The sequence below is a fragment of the Bombus vosnesenskii genome, unplaced genomic scaffold (assembly GCF_011952255.1).
Source record: "Bombus vosnesenskii isolate JDL3184/JDL3185 unplaced genomic scaffold, Bvos_JDL3184-5_v1.1 scf7180000013311, whole genome shotgun sequence".
Lineage (NCBI taxonomy): Eukaryota > Metazoa > Arthropoda > Insecta > Hymenoptera > Apidae > Bombus > Bombus vosnesenskii.
Genome location: NW_022882959.1, coordinates 1136799 through 1162334, shown reverse-complemented (window position 1 = coordinate 1162334; position 25536 = coordinate 1136799). Strand labels below are relative to the sequence as shown.

General features: G+C 43.2%; 2 protein-coding genes across 3 annotated transcripts in view; one reads left to right on the top strand and one right to left on the bottom strand.

Annotated features, from left to right (window-relative positions):
- The first annotated feature begins 954 nt into the window (after positions 1 to 954).
- On the top strand, positions 955 to 12091 carry LOC117234927 (probable sodium/potassium/calcium exchanger CG1090). Of its 2 annotated transcripts, XM_033496512.1 has the most exons (10): positions 955 to 1115; positions 1189 to 1481; positions 3013 to 3498; positions 3630 to 3855; positions 4197 to 4309; positions 4457 to 4632; positions 4926 to 5149; positions 5877 to 6191; positions 6306 to 6539; positions 6716 to 6915. In XM_033496512.1, exons 2-10 carry the CDS (start codon positions 1458 to 1460, stop codon positions 6913 to 6915), a joined length of 1998 nt encoding a protein of 665 aa, XP_033352403.1. In that variant the 5' UTR covers positions 955 to 1115; positions 1189 to 1457. The 2 variants fall into 2 exon arrangements, with proteins under 2 accessions (XP_033352403.1, XP_033352404.1); XM_033496513.1 differs by having other exon boundaries at positions 955 to 1481; positions 6716 to 12091.
- A 5790-nt stretch (positions 12092 to 17881) lies between these two features.
- Positions 17882 to 25536, bottom strand: part of LOC117234949 (protein tincar) — a 33191-nt gene continuing 25536 nt past the window's right edge. The window contains exons 7-15 of the mRNA XM_033496541.1: positions 23845 to 24732; positions 23581 to 23768; positions 23304 to 23503; positions 22684 to 23186; positions 22026 to 22221; positions 20956 to 21088; positions 20741 to 20791; positions 19972 to 20190; positions 17882 to 19782 (exon numbers count right to left, since the gene is read on the bottom strand). Of these exons, the coding sequence (XP_033352432.1) occupies positions 18619 to 19782; positions 19972 to 20190; positions 20741 to 20791; positions 20956 to 21088; positions 22026 to 22221; positions 22684 to 23186; positions 23304 to 23503; positions 23581 to 23768; positions 23845 to 24732 (3542 nt within the window). The 3' untranslated portion in view covers positions 17882 to 18618. The remainder of the gene's footprint in view (positions 19783 to 19971; positions 20191 to 20740; positions 20792 to 20955; positions 21089 to 22025; positions 22222 to 22683; positions 23187 to 23303; positions 23504 to 23580; positions 23769 to 23844; positions 24733 to 25536) is intronic.

The window sequence follows — 25536 nt, the reverse complement described above, 5'->3', positions numbered from 1 at the left end:
ATACATAAATAACTAAAGTAAAGCGTTCGTTGTAACATCTATTGGATAGAAAAATGTCTATTTAGGTTTACATTTCTCCAATTGCGATTACTAAAATATAAAATTACATATCGAGCGTTCTTTCTCTTTCCCTCTTCATCTTTGATCGACTATGGGTATTTATCCAAATTCGTATGTTATTAACAACTACAAAAGTAGAACTCAAGCTCGTACCGAGTACTCTACTTTGGACATTTTGCATCTATATATAATTATCTATATGTCCAATTCCAAGGATGCATAAGAATCCGTAATTCACCGATCAATGGCCATTACTTCATTCAGTTTTCATTCTTGCGGTTCACAGTAAGCTGAATTGTGACAATGCGATTGCGCGTGCGTAACTTGATATCGGAGGGTTGGGATTAACAGAAAAAGAGATACGACGGATGTGTGCGCGCTTTAGTAGGATAAGTAGGAGGGTGGTTCTCGCGTACTCGTGAGCGCGTGCGCGCATGCAGGTGAAACACATAGATATAGGTAGCAAAAGGGGAAGAGGATAGAGGCAGTCGCAAAGGGGGGATGATAGTGGCGGCGTTGATGGTGATACGCGAGGAGAAGAAATGCGAAAGGAGGCTTCATTGGCGAGCAGCGCATAAACGCAGCGAAACAGGCGACCAGAATCGACCGGTAAACGATAAACGTTGCATGGCTATGTGCTAGCAGAGATCGTTAAAAGCTGGTATCTGCGTTTAAAGGTGACCTGTTACACGCATACAGACATACGTGCACGTTGAAAGTGTGCGGTCAAATTGCAAGTCTTGGAAGAAATAAAAACAAACGTGGAATAAACGAGAAAACTGGCAGAAAAATAAAAATCGGGTATAGGAGGTGAATAGAAAAGACAGAGAGAGGGAGAGAGGGAAAAAGAGAGAGAGAGAGAGAGATAGGGATAACAAGGGATGTGAAAGCACCGTGAAAGGGATCTTGCGAAGATACTTTTTTCACGGCACGAGGATGGCCGTGACGTCGATGAAAGGAGATCGTATTAACCGGAGGGTGGTTCAGTAAGCACGACACCTACGTAGCCAAGAAGACGACGCCTACGTACAGCGCAAACACGCCGAGAACGCATCGTAACCGACAGTTTTTATGCAAATCAATAATTCGAGTACGACGCAGCAATAAAGCTTTGCCTTTATTTCCTAGAAATATCGAACGTTGTTGTTGCCGAATAACAGTGACGACCAGGGCGACGTCGCGTCGCGTCGACGGCAGCGGGCGCCCGACACTCGATAACGAGTTTCTATCGTGGTAGAAGCGTTCGGCAGACGTCGGCTGAGTGTGGAGAAAAGCGTAAGAGTGCCTTTGGTCGCTTGCACCGTTGATTCGCCTTTCGCGTGCCAATAATCGGTGCTGCGTACGTGTTTCGTGAGGCACGTAAAAGAAGTTGGTCACGTCGAATTCGCTGGTGCATAATGTGCAACGTTTCTGAGAAAGGGGTAAGCCGAACTACGAGCTACCATACATACGTCGATTCGTAAACCCACCGTTTAACGATCGTTGGAAACACCGAATTGGGTCACTTTCACTGACACCTCGGTTTTCCTCGTGCTTTTATATTACTACGTGTTAATTGCGGTAAATAAAGTTTCGGAACTTCCGCCACCGGAAATAGCTTTGCCGAATAGAAATCCACTGTATCGTTGAATCGTTCCCATTACGAAATACGTATGCGCGTTTGCTCAGAATTATTTTTTTCAGAAATCCTATCGTTTGGTTCGTTCGTCATTAAAAGACGCGTATTTGATCTTTGCCGTAAATCGAGCCGTTGGTGTCTGTTCATAACTTAACGCGTAATTTTGTGGTTTCTCTAATCGTATTTCCTTCGCAACACACATACTGCACGCATGTAGGTATTCATATGGAATTATCAGTATCGTTTAAGTATTTATTTCCTCGATGGGTTGATAAATTATTAACGTAAATCCTTTCGTACGCGTTCGTCGCCTGGCTCTTCGAAATGAAACAAAGAGAGAGAGAGAGTGGATGTAATTGCCTAATTCGAAAATTGTATTTGTCGTTCGTTGGTATTGATTTTCGATCGTTAGTTGTAAAAATAGATATCAAATAGAACGACGAAAGAGGAAGTCGAAACACCTTGAAAAGGAAAAAACGTTTCAAAGCAAAAGTTTAGATCGTCGAGTTTTTGTTTGACTACGGCTTTCCACATTTGCGTATAATGCGATACACGTGGCTATAAATGACTCAGTCGCATTATACAAAGAACGAAGAACTTTTTGCGATAATAACAAGGTAAAACAAGAATAGAAAAAACAGAAGAAAACAATACGATAAATTTTAATCGTTACAGTTAGAGTTGCTTGTCGAGTTGTGAACAGAACTTTTAATTAATTTCTGTATTCTATCGTATCGCTGCTTTCTCACTTGCAGCAAAGAATTATAGTGTAACTGTGGGCAATCGCTTTCTCTTCGTTTAATTTTCATTTCGTAACGAGCATAAATATTTGAACGAAAACCAGGATTATCCTCGTACGATGTTAAAACTTATTCTGTTTACTTTGTTCATTCGTAAGGCTGTTACCGACACGTCTGGCAACATGTATTACATGCGTGTACGCGTTGCGAATCAATATATTTCTCACAATCGATACGACTATATCGAGATAAAAAGAGTCTAATCCTTCGCATGTTTCGTTTGATACGGGTCGTTCGACCCGTTGAGGGACGAGACGTTTGTAAGACGAAGAAAACGTGAACTATTACGTACATCACGTCAAAGTTGAACAACGTGATTCATATAGCGGTAAAAAACAAAATTGATGGCATATTTCGCACAGGATCTGTTGTATTACCGGATGAAACAAATGTCTGCTGACATTCTAGTTTTCCAATTGAGTTACGTAAAAACGAGAATTTGCAGAAACATTTGCGATCTATTCACCGCGCGTTTAAATATAAAAGAAGCTGTATGCATGTACCGATGATAATCGTACGTTAAATATGTTTCAGTCGAAGACAATGAGGCGAATTCACTTGGAAAGTATTTCGCGACGCAGAAGGTGGTCTCTGCGATTCGGCCTTTTCCTCGTGTATATATTAGTCCAGTACGTCACTTGTGCAAAAATACCTGAAGAGGTAACGTCTCCTTATCCCAGTTCCACGGACCGCGAAGAAAACTGGACGTTAGATTCTACCTCGGAATCGTTCACGCCCGAGACAGAGGCCAGCGTCGAACCAAAACCAAAAGCAAAGGAAGAGGCTGTTTCGGAGAAAGAAAAGAACGAAAGGACCGAACCGAAGAACGAAAAGAACAAAACGGAAGAAAAGAACGAGGGCCAGCAGAAACATGGAAAGAAGACACCGGAAGAAGAAAAATCGAAGCTCGGTGAACATTCGAAGGAACGGAACACCGCTTCGACGGAGAAAGCTTCTCCAGCAGAGAAAACTGCTCCGAAAAAGGAAGTGGCGACAGCGAATGTCCCTGGAACCACAACGGTGAGTCAGGATTTTTATTATCGAATTCTCTTTTCTATCGCGGTGTTCTTTTAAACGCGAGGAACGCGACTGTAAATCGTTTGAATTCCACTATAACGCATATAAGAGATATTGGTTATTCGAGACTCTAGGTTCCAACAACGACCACTATGAAGTACGAACATGCAACGTGGAGACCGCGAAGGAAAGATTGCTCGCCACCTGCGATCGAACAATTTCCACGACCATTAATGGGTCCCTCGGCTAGAAAACACGGTGGATTGATCATTCATATTTTAGTTGCAATTTACACGTTCCTGGGCCTTGCCATTGTTTGCGACGATTACTTCGTCTCCAGTTTGGATCGAATTTGCGAAGGTAACGAAAGTTTTAAAGTAGAATTTCACTCAGGTGTCAGACCTATGCGTTTGCACGTTTTCAGCAGGATGCTGCTCATACAGAAAGATTTCTCGTGTACATTTTCATCTATATCTAATACAGCAGAATCTTTGGATAACTAATTTTACGATATCGAAGATATAAGGAGAAATTCTATTTTTATGGAAGATCAAAATTGTATTACAAATAGTAATAGAACCGCGAGACTTACGATGCATCGAAGAAGCGTGATTTTGATAAAAGTTATACAAATTATAGGAAGTTCTTCCACCGCTAAATTTGCGAGAATATTGACAAAAGTCTTGGTTTTCTTTGCGTAGAACTGCGATTGTCTCCGGACGTTGCTGGAGCGACTTTTATGGCTGCCGGTTCTTCGGCTCCGGAATTGGCAACCGTGGTGATCGGTGTGTTCTTTGCCAAGGATGATATCGGAGTAAGTATACGAGAACTTAGCGTTTTGGCCAAAAATCCACACCGAGCAAATACGCGCGCGCGTAATTAAGTTTGGTTAGAGGGGACTCGAAAGGAATTTAGTGGGGAATATTATGCAGATTACAGAGAGTTGCTGTTGGGATTGCAGGTAAGCGGTGTAATCGGAAGTGCGGTGTTCAATATAATGTTCGTGATATCGGTGTGTGGACTGTGTACGTCGACAGTGTCAAAGTTGAATTGGTGGCCCCTCTGCCGGGATTGTTTTTTCTACGCTGTATCGATTCTGGTGATGCTGGGTACAATTTACAACGAATCGATATCTTGGTAAGAGACAGCTTGTTATCGAGCTTATTCCTGTTACGACACAGTCATCCCTAAAAGTCTTTGTATATCTTACGAAGAGGCCATTTCATTTACATAAAGCATATACGTTTAACGAAAGAATCGCGTTCATATGAAATACGCTATCATCGTAGCCAACTTTCGCGTAGCATTTTATTTTAATAAAAATTACCTTCTTCCACGGTGAACGAAGACTTTCGTGACTGTACCATCGTCGCATGGATGTCGTATCGTCGATTTTTATCATGTACAAAAAAGAAACGTGTCTTTCGCAGGATGGAATCTCTGTTCATGTTGTTCATGTACGGCGTGTACTGCGTCGCTTTATCTTACAACGCTAGACTGGAACGTTGGGCGAAATCTTACAATATACCTTTTCTACCAAAAGACGACGAACCCGCGGAGGAGAGCGCTCTTGTTAGTTATAGATCGTTACAAGAGGACCGCTTGTCTTACACAGGGCCGAGTTCGCCTACGGATCAATATAAAGAGCAGGAAGGTAAACGCCGATTATCAAACACGTACGAAATACGAATTTCTAATCTATTCTAGCTTTTATAAAAAGAATAGATTGTGTGCACCTTCGGTACACATCCGGCGACTTTTATGAATTCATTATGTTGACCTACGATCTCGATGCTGCAACGAATTAGAACGTAGACTCGAATCGTTCGAACGCCTGCATCGTTTATCGTGCTGTCATGTTTATCGATGATCGGTGATCGATATCTATCCAAAGACGGAAGACAAAATCATCCGAAATCTTTTATTTTATCATCTTGATACCTCCATATCGATACTGTATAAGTTGTTCCAACCTGAACGTCTGCTTCGCTTTTAATGTCTCGACTTAAACGATTTCCAAAAATGGAATATCATGGAAAAGGAAGATTTTTGTTCGCTCGTTCCTTCTTTAATTTTGTCAATGTCATCTCCGTCTTCCGTGTACGAAACGTGTATCTTTCCTATCGCATCTTGTAGCGGATAAGAAAATACTGCGTGTACGTCTTCGCCAACCTATCTCTGTATAAAATATTCTCCAAAAATAACACGAAGATCGTAGGGCAATGCGATAAATCCATAAAAGAAACTGAAGATATTTATGGGAAATGCCTAACTACGTAAGTGTCCGAATACTCACGGACGGGAGCGTATGAAAATTATTGCGCAAAAATGAAATTCCGTAAAGTAGAAAATATTACACAGAAGATCGCTTGGCTACGCAGGTGTAACTGCAGGAGCAGTGGCAGGAGGAAACGTTCCTGAAACGAACGAATCGGCACCACCGAAACAACCGAGCTATTACAAAGCGAAAGAACCAGATCCGAACGAGGTATCGCCGTTAGAGAAGCCCACCGACGGTAGCAAATGGTCTCTGTTCACCTGGGGTCTCGTCTATCCGATTCATTTCATGTGCCGCGCCACAATGCCGGATTGCCGACAAGACAAATTTAGGAATTGGTATCCCTTTACCTTCTGCGTGTCGATGGTTTGGATCAGTTTCTACAGTTACTTCATGGTGTGGATGATTACGATTATAGGTAAGAAACAGCAGCGATGGCGGCGATCTTGAAAAGCACAACGATACAAATATAGTTTAAGTAATCTTTTTCCGACGTCCACTATTCTTCAACGGCAAATTCAATGTTTCGTAGGTAGCACTCTTGGCATACCAGACACGGTGATGGGTTTGACGTTCGTCGCTGCCGGTGTCAGTGTGCCCGACGCGCTCTCGTCGTTAGCCGTGATAAAAGAAGGCCTTGGTGACATGGCCGTGAGCAACGCTGTCGGCAGTAACGTCTTTGATATACTTGTTTGCCTCGGGCTTCCATGGTTTATACAAACTGCGATGATACAACCCGGCTCGCACGTGAACGTCACTAGTCGAGGTAAAATCGTGCGATTTCCCTTATACGAGTCTTTGTCGCATACGCTTGCTAGACCGCGAATGCGCGTGTCTGGGAACTTTCGTGCATTTCAATTTTCCATAAATGCATAAACGTTCGCAGTCTAGAGGTTGCCAAACGAAATTCAAATTCCCGTTGTTTTATTGTCGCGCTGCCAGGTCTGACGTACTCGACGGTGTCTCTGCTGTCAACGGTGGTGTTCTTAGTCCTGGCGACCCATTTGAACGGCTGGAAGCTGGATCGACGGTACGGAGCGATATTGATGGTTTGGTACTTGGTATTCATCACATTTGCCTCGCTCTACGAACTAAATGTCTTTGGTGAAATGAATCCTCCGGTTTGCTTCAGCGCATTTTAAACGAACGCCACTTAATCGTATACAGACTGACGAGGAAAATGAAATATAATGGAAAAAGTGGAAAAGGAGGAGCAGTGAAAGCGAGGGAGGGAGAGAGAGAGAGAGAGAGAGAGAGAGAAAGAGTGCGTGTGTAAGCAACCGACTGAATGCTCGATGAAAATGTTCTCGTCGAACTCGATCTCATTGCATCGTGTAAGTATCAGGCTGCTAAAGCACGATGGAAGATAGTTCGAAAACTCTTTTATAATATTTTCGTTTCATTCTTCCATCCTCCGTCTCGTTTCTTCTCGTTCCTTTTCGTTCTTCTTCTTCTTCTTCTTCTTTCTTTTCCGTTTCCCCTTCTTCTTCTTCTCTTCTTCTTCCTTCTTCTTCTCTTATCTTAGCTTCTAGCCCTATTCTAATTTCTACGTGAATTGAAATTTCAAGCAAAAGTGAGGAAGAATGGCAGAGGAATGAGAAAAAAGGTGACAAGATTCCAGTTCGCACTGGAATTAAAGAATATATTTCAAATGCGCTCGTCTTAACATCTATTTGTACAATAACGCGTTAGATGATTCGTAGCGTCACCTCTCGAGCACAAATTCGAGTTCTATTCTCACGTCGCGTGAATTTTCCTTCCATCGAAACATCGACGATTCTCGGTGTTTCACTTTGCTTCCACTTGTTATTCGTACGATATCGATCGAGCTTTCTTTCGGAAGCAAATGGAAAACGCAACGAAAACAAGCTCTATCGTTGTTCGTAAGTTTGGAGTCAGTCAAACGGACAATACACTCATCAGTATTAAAACGCAAACGACGACGTTGTTAAGTATTATGCAATCTAGAATCGGTAGCGGAATAGAACTGGTGGATCGATCGTATTAACTCGTCGCGCTTACTTTCGAATCGTAGACGCGCGAGACGCCACAGTCCGAAGACTCTAGACAGTCGTTTTCGTTAATCGAATATCGTTTCTATCTTTCGTGCCTCTTTGCTCTTTCAAACCTACTCTGTTTCCTCGTTCGACTCTTACTGCTCTACTTGTCGTACTTCCACCGAAATTTCTAATCGAAAGCTGCTGCACTTTCGCTTATTTCTTACGTTTTTAAACGTTTCTCGCAATCGGCATCCAGTCAATTTCTTCTTGTACGATGATTCGTCCGTCCGTGCGTTCGTTGGTTCGTTAATTCGTTGATTCATATTGCCGTTTTTCTTCCTCGACAACCGATATAGTGCACACGCGAGAATAATTATTTTGCTATCGAGATAATCGTTCCCTTGTTCTTATCGCGCACATATACGTTTTCTATGCAAGTATACGCGTGTATGCGTGTGCGTACGTCAGTGTTTTCAAACGGTTCTATTCGCGGAAAAGTTAATTTTCCAACAACGTAACGTTTTTTGATAGATATTTTCTAATCAGCGCGTCGATAACAGCGAATTTAGCGTATCGATAGACGAAAAATGTTGCGAAAGAATTTACTTCGATATTTTTTTCCCTCTCTTGAACGATCGTTTGCCTGTGGCCTAACGCGTTTTTTCGAAATCACGAAAGTACCTTTTAATCCGTCTTTTACGAAATATTTCTCTGTTCGCGCGTAACTGCGGGTGGAGCCGCTACTACGAAACGCTTTATCGATCAGAGAAGTAGAATTAACGTTTAACAGTCAGACGCGATGCAGCGGCACCCGAAAAGCTTGCTTTCTTCCAGAGGAAATCGATAAACGTCGGACAAACTAGCCACGTCCGAATCGAGATTTACGACGCACCGTTGTTTTCCTCGCTGACGATCGATACCATTCGTCCTCACTATCTACCGGTCTTTTTATCGACCTTTTTACCGACAGCCTTGTTACGTGCACTCAAATACGTTGTTTCTGGCGCGTTCCTTTCCGCACTATTATCTCTGTTTTTCTTTCACTTTCTAACGTCCTGAACGAATATGAAACGACGAAAGACGATGCAACCAGTCGCGAAGTTCGAGTTTATCGGACGAATTAGACCGTGGGTGAGGGAGAGGCGAGCGCTTTCAACGAGTCGAGCGAATGATCGAACGCCGTTCGCGTACTCGCGTAAAAGTACGATTGCTTGCAAAGGATTGCATTAAAAGCTTCGTTTCGGACAAATCGTACGCATCGATCAAAGGGATTACGTAGGACCCACGTGGATCAGTGGAGGCGAGTCAAAAGGTAGAAACGAAGTTGACGGAAGAAGGTGAAAGAGATAGAAGGGTACACTTTCGACGAGTACGAGACGAGATAACAAAAGAGACAATAATTAACGCAGCCTTATCCGATGAAAGTATCTACAACGTTACTCTGCGCGATCCTTGAGATCAGCGTGTAAAAGGACAGCGTTCGGTATTCTTCCGTTTTCCCATACCTTTCGATCTGTCTGTTGCCTGGCCATTTTGCAAAGACGATCGATCAACGTTTCTAGACTATTATACGTACGATATTCTATGTAGTCGCTAAGCGGAAAGCGGGCCGGCGGTGAATTCCAAACAAAGAGCAAACCGCGATCCGCGAACAGCCTAAGTATTTATTGTATTTGTCTGTCTACGTTGATCAGCGCTTCTTCGTACATCGTGCATCGTACATCGTACCGTATGCGCGCATTCGCCTGTTCCAAAAGCAAATACAATGCAAACGTAATTCGTAATGTGTCACGAGCACAGTTGCGTTTGAGTCGGTACGCGGTCCGATGACAGATCGCAAAGATCGCGCAGGCGTTTTAACGTAAACCGAACGCGTGTGTTATATGCATGCGTGCTCCATTACGTAAGTACATGTACGTATACACACGTACATATATCGTATGCGTGCGTATATAGATATGTACGATTACGCATTATACATATATAGCTGTAGCAATACATACATCTACAAACTGTATATTACGCACTGTATATGTATATGTATATGCACAGTACGTAGTATACATAAAGAAAAGTATATACGATACGTACGAAAGCTTAGATTTATATGATTATCGAACGTTCTACGTGTTTGTTCACTACCATTATTTGTTATATTGTTAGCGCTTCAGGCGGATACACGTTGATATTAACTATTAGCGATATCGTGAGATATATAGTATGGTCGCTCGTTCGCTCGATCGATCGATCGAATTGAACTCAAATTACACCTCCATATAGAGTATATATACATGCGTGTGCGTGCGTGTAATTCAACTTCAACGAAGCCAACCGCGGCATTTAACAAGCGTTCGATCGATCGATGCGAAGCAAGAGACGGTGCGTTCTGACGCATACGAATACGCGTTGGAAACGCGTTCAATTGGTCGAAGCGTAATTATCGGATGCAGCTTCGCGAAGCGAGGCGCGCGAAGAAGCAGCGATGATTCGTTAGAAAATTACGTTGGCGTCGTTTCGACCAAGTGGGATTAAGTCGGATCGACGACTTGCGCGACGTGCACCGAGAAACGAAAAAAAGAAGGACCCGCTAGGTGAACGACTAAGATGGGAATGGGTGTAAAACGTGGTTCGGCCTTCTCTCGTTGACGAAGGTTTGGCTCTGTAGAATTTTATTTTTCTCCCGATCGTCGACACCGTGAATTCGCCTACGTGTTTCGTAGCCGAGTAACGTACTCGTCATTCGTGCAACAACGTTCGAAAATTGGTGTGGTTCTAGTCAATGAAGATCAATTAGTAGCGTTATCGTAGGTGTATATCGTTAGATAGTTTAGCGTAACTTGGATCAATTCTCCGGTGCCCTTAAAATAGGCGTAGCTCATACGTTCGAGTCAATATATTCGATACGGCTTAAAATTAGACGTTTTACGTACGTTTTGATCGGACCTATTTACCCGTCCTTCGCCCCTATCTGTCTCGTTCACCAATTTTCGAACAACGGACCAACGAAAAATCTGTTTCGAAGGTATCTCTATCCGATTCAAAAGTTTAAGTAACACGAACCAGGAAACTCGTTGTTTATCGATATAGATATCGACCCGTCGATGATTCATTGTTAACTGTTGTGAATGTAGATTTTATATCGTCGAGTAATATGCATACGCATACATACATATACGCATACCTATAGATATACGTATATAAGAATATACATATACAGATAATATATATACAATATATATATATATATATATATATATATAAATATATGTATACAGACTCTCTATATTTGGCACATACTATATGCAAGTATACGTATATTATGCGCCTAGCTTAATTAACAGGATTAGTTGATTTCAAATATATAGTTTCTTCTTCTTCTTCTTCTTCTTCTCCTCTTTCTTCTTCTTCTTCTTCTTCTTCCTGTGCGCGTGATATTTCTGGTCTTCGTCGAGTCAATACGTCCGTGTACCTGCCATTGACAAGAGGGAACATCCGAAAAATGTTCAGTTTGCGATAAGGTTGCGACACGACAAACGTTCGTTCGATTTAACGGCGATACAGCGCACTGTGCGAGTTTGACGCGTTTCCAGTCGCGTTTCCCTCGCGCTCCAACGATTTCGTATGTATGCGTAGTAGGTATACGTTAAAGAATGGGAAACACAAAGCGAGAAAGGCGAACGAGAGCGCGGGTCGTTTCATCGTGACATCGAGCGACGATTCGCAATAAATTACTTACGTAAACGAGTAGCGATCCTAACAAGACTCGTAGAAACCGCCTAGCATTTTATACTGTACGTAACAGAAGAGAACGTGATAAACGCGATAACTTAGCACGCAAATCGTAATAATTTGTAAGCGTAGATTTAATTTCTTCGAATTAAGCGAACGATCAACGAACGATATACGCGTTATGTAACGCGTTTGTACACGCGTGGAACGTGTTCTCGACGCGATCGAATCGACAGTTTGAGAAAGTATGTTGCGCGCTTCTAAACAACGAACAAAATCGAGAAAAATCGCGCGCGATGTGAAACATCGATAAAGCGATACGACGGGACGATGCGATGTGCAACGATCGTGCACCTTCCAAGGGGATTGTTCACGCGCGATCGAAATCGGAAACAGAACCGGATCTCCCTCTGTTATATAACGTTTTTCTCGTGTTGTTAGAATACATTTCCAAGACAGTCCTAAACCGTCGATACATCTAGTTATAGCTTATTACGGCGTTATGTAAGCAAACTGTTTTACCAATGTCGTAAAGAAATAAACACAAATACGAAATATAAATGAATAAACGAATAAATTAGTCCACGAACGAATCGATTATTTCACGAACGAACAAATTAACGTGTAAATAAAACAGACCAACGAACCGTCGTTCCGCGGACATTCGTACGAAAACGTTCGATAATTGCACGATCGTTACGGGGGATGAAGGTTTTCCCGACGCAACGCGAAGCTCGATGACTCGCCGCGATCCGATAACGTAATACGATGGAATCGTGGAAAGCGAAACTCTTTTTATTTTTCCAATTTTTAACATCGAGCGCCTACTAACGAGATCTTTCCGATTAATACGACACCAAACACGATGTAAATTAAATTATACTCGATTACCGATATGTATTTAATCGTCGTTTCGTTAAGCGAATACGCCCCAAATCGTAACGCGTTTAGTTTCGTTTCAATTAGAAAAATGCAACAAACGTATTGGCAAAAGTTTCGTTGATCGCGAGTGAAAACCGGAGAATTTTGAGCTTCGAGTTAAAAGTCTCGGTTAGTCTAGTCGAACGCTTCGACTCTTTCGCATTTGTAATTTGCATAAATTGGCTCTCGATTTTCGCGCAATTATCGAACGTTTCCTTGTTTACGCCATTCGTAATAGATATGTTCGTGCGCGTTTGCGAATAGTGGAGAAAGGAACGGAGGAAAGGGCCGGACGGAGAATATTTGCTTTATTTATTCGTTTATAAACCAGCGTGGATAACGAAACGGGCAAATGGACAAAAATTTTCGGGAATAAAACGGCTCGCTCCGTGTATGTACGTCGAATAATTTATCTTTATTCTCTTGGTAAATGAATATACAAAGTTTACATCTAGTTTACTTGTTTATACGATGCATCGGATAATATTGATACGATGTGACGATAGTAGCGTCGCTGTTATAATCGCGCGTACCATTTTTCTTTTTCTCTTTGCTCTGTTCGCACGCGTTTTGTATAATCCGATGGCTCTTCCCTTGAATACGGATGAATTACGCGTTAACGATACGAAACAAAAATCATCGAAATACCGCGGATCGTGATCGTCGATCGTTGATTTTCGTTTCCCCTTATTCCTTCTATCCTTTCTCTTCATTTTTCCGTTTCGCTTTTCGCGTTCTCCAGTCTGTACGACGAAAAAATGTTTCATAGGCCGATACGAGTATATGACCCGTTCTATTTTCAAACAGAGCATCAAATTATCGATCGATAAAAGACACGAAAACCAAGAATCGTTCGATCGATCCATCGAACGATCGATCGGCGTTTCGTGGTTGCTGCTGGTCCAGTAATGCTCGCTTAACTCTGCCGCGGTTCCGCAAATATCATCGTGCAAATCTCACTCTTGTCTCGACAAGCGATAAGACGTGGAACGTTTTAAGGAAAGCTTCGATATGCAACTAAAAATGGAAATCACGCGTATCGACAACGACAACGAAATCCTATTCGCTCGTCTCGACGGTATTCGTGGAACAAAGTTGCCGCTGCTTGCGCGAGAATCGCGATACAAAATCCTAGTTTATTGAAATTTAAGCGAGCACCGCTGTGATCGTTTGGCGATTAATAGGACTCGACGTTTCGTGGCGATTCGCGCGCGAAATGCCAAATGGAAGAACGAATGGAAACGGGAAACGCGACCGAGTAATCGCAGACAGATGTCAAAGAACAAGAGAAAAATGGAATCTGAGCCAGGGAATACTTTTGGTGTCGTGCTCCGTGAGTATTCGAGAGCGCGCAAAGCGATAGCGTTTAACTGCGAATTAGAATAAATACCAAGATAACTCTAATCAGTCTTTATACAATTATTCGTACATATCTGTTAAATTTTTTTCTCTTTTCTTCCCCCTTTTTTTTTTCTTTTTGTTGCATTAATTCTTCCCCTTCGTCGTTCATTCTCGCGCCTTTCTCTCGTTTCACCCGCAAGTTTGACTCGATCCTTAGTTATTTACAGCTTCGAAAGGAATTAGTTCGAGGGCGAACGAATTGAACGTGCGCGCACAGACATAGGCACGGAAATTCGTACGCGCAACAAATACGCAACCTTTTTCTTCCCCTGTCTCTAGTTTTCTCTCTTTTCTTTTTTCCCTCTTCTTCCTTTTTCCTTCTCGTTTGCTACTCTCTATGCGTTGTGCCGTTACGCGCGCTTCGGATACAATTCTCGCGGGAAAGCTCGGAAATTGCGCCGAAACTACGTTTCTTTCTTTTCCTTTTCGTCTTTAACGTTCTTTTGGGGTGTAGGTAGCACGTGGAACGCGGAATCGATCCGTTTCGTGCAGGTATCCGCGTTCGAGATGTCTAGCCGGATCTAAAACGAACAGATGAGGTGGCTGACTGACGCTAAACGGTAAAAAAATATTTCTGCAAACAGCAGCGTCCGTATCAGATCGGAGCCTTTTCGCCATTCTCCAAGGTACGTTCGGCTGCTCTTTGCTCTCGATATTCTTGCTGCCGCTGATAACAACGATGGAAACGATAATGACGACAACGATGACAATGACAACGGTAATTCTCGATCGTGACAACGCGAGTCCGTCGTCGTTCTTAGCATGATGTATTTTTATTTCGATTAATACGATGCGAACACGAACTCGATCGTTTTCGAAGAACGGATCGGCCCGATATTAAAAAGTCGAGAAGAAAAGACGTTACAGAAGTTGAAATTTCCTTTTTCTGATCGTTGATCGACGGCGATCCAGAAATGCGTAGCGAATCGAAAGATTTTACACGTCTCGTCGTTACCAACGCGTGGTCCTTTCACTGTGATATGTACGATCGGTGTAACAAAGCGTTTATTTCTTTTTTTTCTCTATTTTTTTTTTTTTTTTTTTTGTATTTTTCCTTCTTTTTACGAAAAGATCTCAGGGATTTACCTCCGTATGTCGATGATGATAAAAACATGCTCGTTCGCTTCGACCTCGATTCTCCGTCGTCGTGTTCTCTTCTTCTTTTATCTCTAAATCGCGTTGTCGAGGATCTTTAGCTTCGAACGAAGACGAAAGCAAGTCTCGTATAAAAGTCGATACCGTAATTGGCGTTCAAGAGAATGCGTGTAACCTATGCGCATTGAAAGTCGTTTGAAAAAATATACAAGTACAGTGAAAGCTTTATCGTTTTACAAATCGATCGCGATGTCGAAGAATCGTGATGCTCTTTAGCCGTCGTTTGCATTCCGATCGATCGTATGCTTTAGAAAATGAAGATTTATCGCATAGAAACCAACCATCCGCGGATTATTTAGGATTGCTTTTTCAAGAGTCTGCGTTTCTGTCGGTACCATAAAGCTTTGACTGCAACCATTTCGACGTTTCGTTGATCCTAGAAGAATAGACTGATATCTTCTAATTTACTCGCAAAAACCGTTCATCTATTCGATCCTATCGAGGTATAAAAATTAGAGGAATTTTCTGTCTAACGTCCGTCCAGATAACCAAGGATTTCGAGGCTCGAATAGATACGTGCTACACATTTGCAAAGTAACGTTTGACAAAAAAGATATAACGAAGCCGTAGCGTAAAATCAATCGAGAGTTTGAGATTCGAGTAAACGTAAAATTCTACAAGCGAATTTTAAAAATCGCAAATCCTGTTATCCAATTATTCTGTTTCACGTAAAATCGTGAAAGGGATGTTATCTACGTACGATCTACGATTTGCAGCTTGCGAGATCGCTAATATCGTTAGCTGATAAATTATCGCGAACGAAGGCTGCGAAATCGAAGAGGTTCTCGCGTAATGTAATTTATGACTTCGCTGTATCCCTTCTGGCCAGACGTACGTCGAACATCGCAAAAAACTCGCACGCACGCGTAATTAATTCGAATAACCTCATCGACGGTGATCTGGCTGACTACTACTGGCTTTTTCTACTCGGCTATACGTTACATTCCCGTTTCTACTCTCTACGTACGGAAGTCGTAACTCGTTCGTGGAAAGAGTAAGAAAATATCTATTAGATGGTATTCCCTTCCGTTGATTTTGTTCCGTGATAGAAAAATTATTCGAGTATGTTCGTACGCTCCGTGATTCGTTAACGTCCGTGATATGATAAAAAAGTAGTTCACGCGTCGCCCATTAGAGCCGTCTTTCGCAACTTCGTTCCCTCGTTTCGATCCACGAAAGTGAAAGCTCGACGAAAGCGGCTGGCTCTGTTCGCACGTAAACTAAACGTCAGAACGTAAACTAAATATTAACACTAACGTTTGCGAATAACGAGTCGAGAAAGGTGTGAGTATGCAACGGTATGTACGAGGTTTCAAGAAAGCTTAATGTCGATACGACACGCGATACCAGGCGAAATCGGTATTCTTAATCGTCCTCGTGAATATTCGAGCCCTTCGAAAGCCATATCCGACGAGTCTCGTAAACCGAAAAGTATGTAAACTTCAAATGCGAACTGCCGGTATAAACGTTATCTCTTCCAGTTTATTATCCTAAAGCTTATCGTGAAAAATGAAGTTACGAAGGTAGATAATTCGTTCTCTCGAAAGTCGTTGTTCATCGATTCAGCTTCTGAGAGACTCGTGTGAGATTCTTAGGAACGCGTGTTGCAATTCGGACGAAAGGTATTCACCGTGGTTCGGATATTTATCGACAATACCGTATATACCGGTACTGCGCACTCTTCTCGCCTCTTCCGACTCGATATCGTCGAAAACGATCGGAAGATATTTCAAAATAACAATCTTTCTTCTAGAGCGTATTTACCTGGGAAAGCTAAATTTTACGCAACTCGTCCGACTACGCTGCGCGTTTACGTCAAAGGAAACCTTCTCGAACGAGCGAGTGGAAAGAAAGAAGAAAGCTTGCGCGTCCTATTATACGTATGCTTCGTCGAACAAGCAAGGCACGCTCTCAGTACCACACCTCTCTCTTGCCACTAGTTTATTACTATCGGTGTATTTGATCGGAGATTGCAAAGATCGATCCTAAATCGAAAAATACCGTTCGTTTTGCCGAATTTGCGTCAACAACAGTTTCCCAATAGCTTCGCTTGCAACGTATTATCACTTACACGCGTCTGGTATATGTAAGTTTCCTGTATCGTAGAGTATTCGTAGTATCGTAATAGATAAGCACTGATTAATATACGTTACACACATTATTATCTCGATCGTTTTCTATGTTGTTTCGAAAAAGCGTCGGTTCTTTTTTTCTTTTCTTTCTTTTTTTCTTCGTCGAAAGTTAGGAAACCCGTACTTGCAGTTTTGGTTAATCGATATCATAAGTACTTGGATTAGCGATAGATGCTCGAACTCGAATTCGTTCGACTATCTGGATTATATATATATATATATATCGTTCACTCGTGCGTCGTGCATCTGGGTCCTTAAGTCTTTACTTAATTATGAAATTGGGCGCGTCTCCACGCGAGATCATTTCCTATGGTCTCGCCGCGTTTTTCGCCATTTTAAAATCGCGGAAATAGAAAAGAATTGCCGTAGCGCAAGCGTTAAACAGGACGAATTAACATGGCAGTCGATGAAATCAATTTATATATTCGATATAACGAAGATCTTAGAAAGTCTTGCGATTATGTTTATTACAATGGCAGTAATCGTACGCTTCTCAACGTCCTCTCTGATGGGCTCACTCGCTGATCGTATTAGTCGAGATGTATCGTTATTACGTCGCGTGGGATCGAAATTGTGCCGTCTCGAATATCACGAGGGTAAACAACTCGTGCGAAGAATATCCGTTTGAAATACAAGTTTCGCGTTCAGCTTTCAGAATAATGATAAAAGAACATTTTTTTTTTTTGTAATAATAAGTATATAGTTTTTGTAATAATATATATATATAAGTTATTTTAAGCAGTCGTAAATTATTTTCACGAGTGTCTTTGTCGGCTATTTGTTGCAATAAAGCGATGAAATGGTGTATGACCACGCCAAGCTATATGGAAAAGTAAAAAATGTAAAAAAATTTCACTCCTTCCAGTCTGGCGATCGAAATAGTCTCACGTGCGATTATAATGGTTCGTGATTGACGAGCGATTGACGAGCGATTGACGAGCGGTGATTCGTGAGCAGCTGGCAAGATATGTTTGTATCGCGAGTCGTTCGTTCATATTCGAACGAGTCGTTGTACCGGCTGAAAAAACGGGCAGACCATAAAAGTGTATCTACAAGTGTATGATTTCTTACTGGTACGTGCATATGGAGAGATAATTGATATGGAAGAACGGGGCAGAATATTATCTCGACATACGACATCTGTATCGAAAAATAACACAATGTAACCGTAAGTGTCGGATGTTGCGAGTAATCGACCGGTATGATATGTAATAACGTTACTTTTGATATCGGTGATAGGGTAAAAATCCACGATGGTAATCCTCCACGAACCTCGATGACAGAACACGTTTGAAAGAAGGTTCCCATCGAAGTACGTTCGCGAAGAACGACGATTCTTTTCCGAGAACATTTCTCGCGAATGTCTCGATGGGAAACGTTTCGTCGAGGCGACCTAGGAACGTGATCGTCGAGAACGACGACGGGAACGGCATCGTGAGAACGTATCGGGTTTGCTCGGCGCGGAGCGAGAGCGAAGAGGTTGGAATCTAGCAGACGCGATCAACGTCTAATGAGGCAAACACGTATCCGAGTCTCCGCTGCTGGCCATCGAGAAATTAGCCGAGTCGCGATCGCTCTGCCTGATCTGCGCGGTAGTGGTCAATTTTCCATTAACCTGCGAAGCTTGGGGGAAAGTGTGGTGGCCTGGCAGTGCCCAGGGTTGCGTGTGTAGCTGCACAGGAGGGAATCTCTTGACGAAAGGGTTGTTCGGTGTGGGCGTGATGCCGTGAAGAAGTCTGACGCCGTTGTGATGGGACGGTAGAGTAGTATGGGCTGGTACCGACGAGTGTACTTGCGGAGGGACGAAAGCGTGCCTCGGCACCGATCCGCAGCTTCCGCTAGATCCACCCATATGAGATCCAGCCATGCTATGAGAGGCGTGTGGCAGAGGCATGGTGGAGCAATGCGGATAAGTGACCGCCGGCTGGGTCGGATAATGCGGCAGAGTGGCCGACGTTGCGTGCACGCGGATATCGTTGCTCTCCGTGAACGACGTCATCCTCATGTTCGTGGAACGACCGAAAGGTTCCTCGTTAGGGTTCAGCGGTTCCGTCAGCTTCGTCCTCGAGAGTTTCCGCCGGATCACCACGGTCGCCTCGTTCGGATTCTCGAGAATCACAGCTGGACATCCTTGTCCAACCACGTTGACGTCGTTCACGTTAACGTTCGTGTTGACGCCCGTGTTCGCACTCGCGTTTATACTCGCGTTCGCTGTTGAATTTGCGTTGATATTGGCGAACAGTGGCACGTGATTCGCGTATTGCGGCGATGAGAAGGATTGACTAGTGCCTGGACGACTGTTCGGCGGTGAGAAGGTGGCCGTTGCGGATGGAGGCTGAATCCCTCGCTGGAGGGAACAGCTGCGCCACTGATCGCGTGATTCCTCGCCGTCTCGTTGATCGCAGTTGCCGCTCACGTCGTCCACGCTCGTCGCTCGTCTCTGACAACTACTGTTACTCGCGTTGCTCGCGTTACTGTGCACGCCACTCGAGGACGTTTCGCTGTGGCTGCTCGCGTTGCTGTGACCCGTCACCGAACCAGCTCCGCTGCTACCACCCACCACGGCGTCCAATGGCGGAGAATTTGAAGAATCCGAGCGAGGTGTTAACTCTTCGTGTGGCATTCCCGAATCCCCTCGACGCAGACATCGCGGCGTTTGACCACCGTTTGCCTGAAACCAATGCGCGACCACCTACCTTCAATTTATGGAACAGGGCTTCCACGGATTTTTGTTTATCGACGTTTATCTCGCTCTCTGTATTCAGTTATTTATTTATTTATTTGTCATTTTTCTGTCTGGTATTTATTTGGTAGTTTGTTAGAAGAAAAGTATATTGTGAACGACAAGAGTTGTTAGTACCTGGGTGTTAGTGGTTAGTAACGCCGTGACAACTTCGGTAGTCGGTGCACAAGTTGGAGTCGGAGTCGGAGTCGGAGGTGGCAGTGGAAGTGGTTCCGAAGTGGGATCGGGCAAAGGGTCTGGAGTCAATAGGGGCGAGGGGTCGCCTTCCGAAGGTTGCAGATCGCGATTTGCGCTCGCGTAGTATGTCACTTGGTCGTCGTTCACGCACTCGAGCAGCTGTTGAAACGTTTCATCAACGATTAATTGCCAAGCGAAATGCCAATTAGAAAGTAAGCCTGCAAGAGTCTCATGAATTTATTGGAAATCATACGAATCGAAGAGAGAACGCAAAAAAAAAAAAAAAAAGAAAAGAAAAACAGGACCATCAGGCGAAGGAAGAAGAGGAGGGAAACAAACGTGTTTCAATTCTTAGCAAACGTATCTTTCGAACCTTTTTTTACGTAGATACATTTACATGTAGAATATAAAATTGGTACGGTTGCTGTTTGGAGATGACAGAGCAGAATTCGAAAGGATGGGAGGATAAGCGTAAGAAGATCGAACGTGCACTACCGATGCGATCGAATTGCGTAGAAATTTGTGGCATGTTAAATCGCTTTTCAAACATTTTCCTCGTCTCGTACGATTCTATGTTAACGTATGTTAGTACGCAACCAAAAAACAAACACACGCAGTTAAAGAATGTTAGTATTACTTCGAAGCGTCAACACGAAACGAGAAAACAAACGAACGAATAAAAAAAAAAAAATATTTTTGTACGCCTTACGTTGCCAAACTTAGGTATAACGTCCCTACGAGATATCAGCCACCTTTCCCACTGTCAAAGCAAAAGAAAACTAAGTTAAACGTCGAAGGGGAAATGAACGACGTTACAAGAGTCGGAAGGTACTCGAGCAAAATATTTTCAAGTTAACGAAACGTTTATCGCGAATGAAATCTAACGGGGGAAAAGACGATTCGCGACAGAAAATGATCGAATACCTTGTTCTCTTCGGACGTTGAATCGTCCGCTGGGTCCAGAGACGTGATCAGCGGTAATTCTCGTAACGTGGCATAATCTCCATCATCTTCAGGGCCTCCGTCACCGGTGCCTCGTCTGACTTTTCCTTTATTGCTGCAATCCACACGCACCACGTTGTAATATGTTACAACGAGGTCATACGAATACTTATCCGTTAGGATAGACGAGGAAAATAGAGATAATGGGAGAAGGGGAGAAAGACAGGGGAGAAGAAAGGGAGGGGAGGAAGACAGGAAAAGAGAGAATTGGATAAAGTGATCTCTTTTTTGTTAGTTTATAGCGATCCATGTAGTCCATATTGGACGTAAACGTAAGAAATTTTATTCAGTCTCGTGAAAGCGAAAACGAATGACAATAAGGCTTAGTGAATAAATACAGGTGCTAGCAATACGTGAAGTTAACTCTTCGAGATTTGACACTTGGTGCGAATTGTATTGAAAATGAAATATCGTTTACTCATAGCGTATAGTCATAACGTAATAACATAGCGTATCATATGATATTAGTAACGTTTTTTTTTTTTTTTTTTTTCAAAGAATTCCTGCTAGATCGTGATACGAAATAGGTGTAATAATATAACATTATGATCTCAAAGAGTTAACGAATTTCGATACACTTTAAAAGCACGCAATTTAATAACACTGACAACACGCGCGTGTACGTAAGCACCAGATACGAACATGGTACGATTAAGTGGAAAAAGAATTCAAGGTGAGAAGAGGAGATCGATAGGAAATTACTCGCTTGAATATCGTAAGAGCAACAAACATTATAAAAATACATAGTAGCCAAAGCAGGAGAATTCCACAAAGGGAACGCAGGTTATGATAAAAAGGCGATGGCAAGTTCTCCGTGATACGGACTGATTACCGAATTGGAACGATCGATCGGGCGAATTCTCTACAGGAATCTCGAGTTAGTTTACAGGAAGGAGAGAGAGAGTAAATGAAAGTGAAGACGAGCATGAGCACGGGCACGGACACAACGATACATACAGAAAGACATCAAGAGGAGGGAGGAGGGTAGTTACCGCGAGCCTGACGTACTAGGCAGGTCGTTAAAGGTGACCTTGGGTTTCAATTTCTTGTTCAGCCAGCCCTTTTCCGTCGTTGGCGCTACGTTTCCGTCGTTCGGCGATCTAGTCGGCGATGGACGTAATTTTGGTCTTAGCCAATAAATCTGTTCGTCGTCGGCTGCTGAGTCGCCGTTTACGGAATCGACGTTTCCTACGATTGGAATAAGATAAAAAGGATTATAGTAGACAATGTCGCGAAATACGCGTCAGATATTTATAAATTCGTGCCAAGGTATCAAAATTATGAACGAATTTCGGGTACAGAATGTTCGAAGCTTATCTTTCAAGTTAGAAACAATATCAGCCGTTAATGTTTTAAACGATAATATACCGCGGAAAGTAAAAAGAGGGTCGTGCTATAAACGGTTCTGTTACACAAGACTATAGTTTGTTCGTCAGCTCGACGTATTGTTCGTACGCTGGTGTAATAAAAATTGACTCGGAGACAATTATTAAAAGAAAACGTTTAACAGTAGTATAAGTATATCGCCGACATTACTGCAACTTTGGATCAAATTAAAACACAAAATATTCACGAGTATTCAAAGATACGAAAAAGTTTCTCGTACTCTCTTACGCGTTTACTGCCTTCCTCCATAACGCGCTATTTTACCTTGACTGCGTGCTTTCCTTTCAATAGCCGCCTTTTGTATCACGCTCATGATAGCTTTCTTCGGTGACGCGTCGGCAATCGTGTAAGTTCTACCATTCCCAACGACCAGTAACGGCGCGTTAGTTCCGTCCTCGTCGTCTCTAGCTGACAACAGATCCACGTCAGTTACGAGTTTCACCGATCTGGCTGACCTAACGGTAGCACGACCGATCGTCACTCGCAATTTGAATGTCCAGCGTTGTTTTATCGTGAGAAAGATCCATACGAGTAACCAGAGGAACAAGTGCAGAACGGTAGCGACGACACAGGCTAATATCGCACCATCCAGACTGCCACGATATACGACGCTGTAGTCGTAGAGCAACGGTGCGCTGCAGATCGCGATCGACAGGAATACGCACAGAGCGGTGCAGTGAATGAAATACATCCAACCATTGCCATTTCTATTCTCCTTTGACAAGATTATTCGACGCTCTCGTTCTTGGCTCAAAAACGCCGTAAACCTGTATGTGCAGAAGCGCAAAGAAGTTAAAGAAACTTTCGTACGACGAAAAGCAGTTCCATTAAAGAACGAAATAGGGCAGAATGAAAGAAAACAGAGGGGATGGAAAGCGACTTACCTGCCGTAAGCGTAGAAATACATCACCATGCTAGAACAGAGCACCAGGAGGGAGGAAAGAGCAAACAAGACGAGGGTAACGTGTGGATTTAGTAAGAAGTAAGAGTCCCCGAAGATTGTCGATATGCTGCTAGTAGTCGATATCGTGCGATACTGTTGTCGAAGAACTGGTAGCACCTTCAAGGGTCCCATCACTTGAACCTGAAGATGTTACAAATTTTAATTCTTCCGTTATTTTTTATTTTTATAAGGGAATTTGTTACAAGAACGTGTCTTACCTTGTAAAGTACGGACATTCCAATATAGGCTAATAAACTCTGGGCGGAATTGACGATCAACTGGAAGCTAAAAATCGTGGCCAACGGTTTATTGCACGACCAGAACACCGCTGGGTATCTCACAGAATACACTCCGAGAGCGATGGCGTAATTCAAGTACTCGAGAGTAATAGGTCCGTATGATTCAGCTAATGGAGATACAAGAAGGTAGATTACGACAAATCGGAGAAAGAGAAAACAACTCGAGATTCGATTTTAACTTACCCGGATTCAACTTCTCCGGATGATCCAAATCAGCCAAACTATTCATCGTCAACGACATACTCTGCGCTGTCATATTCCCAACGTTCTTACCGGGCCGAACAGTCGTCGATGATTTCCCCGTGTTCTTCGTTTTCAATTTACTCCTCGAATTATTGCTTCTAATAATCGACTTCGCAGCGGTAGGTCTTCTAACGGTATTGCCATACTTCATCGAGCTAGACGTTGAAGATAACGTCGACGGTAACGTTGTCGTTACGGCTGTAGCAGCGGTTGGAACTGCGGTTGCGGTCGTAGTCGCAGCTGTAACCGCTGCCGCCTCGTCTGAGCTTGCAGACGCTTTAACGCCTCTCGTTGTTGTCGTCGCCGTCGTTGTCGTTGTTATCGTTGCCGTAGTTGTTGCAGCCATATTTGTACTGGTCGTTGCTGTTGTTGTAATCGGAGAAGCTGCGGATGTCAGTCTCGTGGAATTTAATTTCGATGCTCCGTTGACTATGGACGGTGTTTTCGTCGTGTCGTTAATAATTTTTTGCGTCATGGGCATCGTAATCTTGTTGGTAGGCAAAGTAGTGCTAATGCTTGAAACTCTTGCATTGGGTACGGGTAAATTGGTACTCGCTGGTGTACGAAACTGACCAAGATGTTCGTTCGTGCGGTCGCGTGGTCGAAATTCTGTTGATTTATTAATAACGTCGGTCAATTCCAATTTCGTCGTGACGATGTCGTTGGCTATATTGTCGGATTCTTCGTCCGGTGCTAAGGTGACGAAAGGCTGAGGAGTTATGAAGCCCGTTAGGATGCTGAGATTCACGTTTGGATTCATGAAACTGGATACAACCAGACGATCCCGGTGAGTCACTAGCCAATCGAGGTCCGTACGCCATATTGTTTCTGGAAAATAGGAAGCATCGGGTTATCGACTAAATAGGATTAATCGAGCTGGTATCCGCATCGCGCTCCATTTCGCAATCTCTGCAACGAATCGCTTCGGTTATAGTTCACGAGTTTGGCGGACGCTGATCGAACGCGCGAATGCTCTACGCGAGTCGTAAAATTATAATAAACGATAGACAGAAATTGAGAGATGGCGTGTACGATGCATCCAGGCAACTACACGTGTTGTTAATCCGTTCCTCGAAATACTATCAGTCTCGCGAAACCAAAGAAATCCCCGCCTAGATTTTATTTCTTCAATTACGTACGTAAAGGTACGAATTTACATACATGCGCGCAATCTGATAATTTCGTGTTAATCATTAGCCAGTTCCGCCCTGTGGTTTCGTGTTTTTGATCACGGATCGCGTGAATAGATCCCGTAGCCGGCATTACGATAGCGCCAGAAAAAGAAGAGAGGAATTCGAATATCTCGGAGTATGAGATCATCGAGAATAAGACGGTTTTTTAACAAGGTCGAAGAATACCGTGTACAAGGGTTGAGAATTGATTCGTTCCAAAAAAAATGCTATATTTTTTCTTTCCTTGGTTAAGTGGCCCAAGGTGGAAGGATTCGAGGAACGAGAAATCCTGTAGCTAGCTGTGTGCACACACCTGGCCGATCAATACACGAACCAGAACGTAGTCAGGACGAAGTTGCCCCGTTACATTCCAAACGCCCCTTTCTCCATGCGCGAATCGTTTTACCCCATAACGATAGCGATCTGAATCCGAAGCGCGATTCATTGATCGTCATCGACT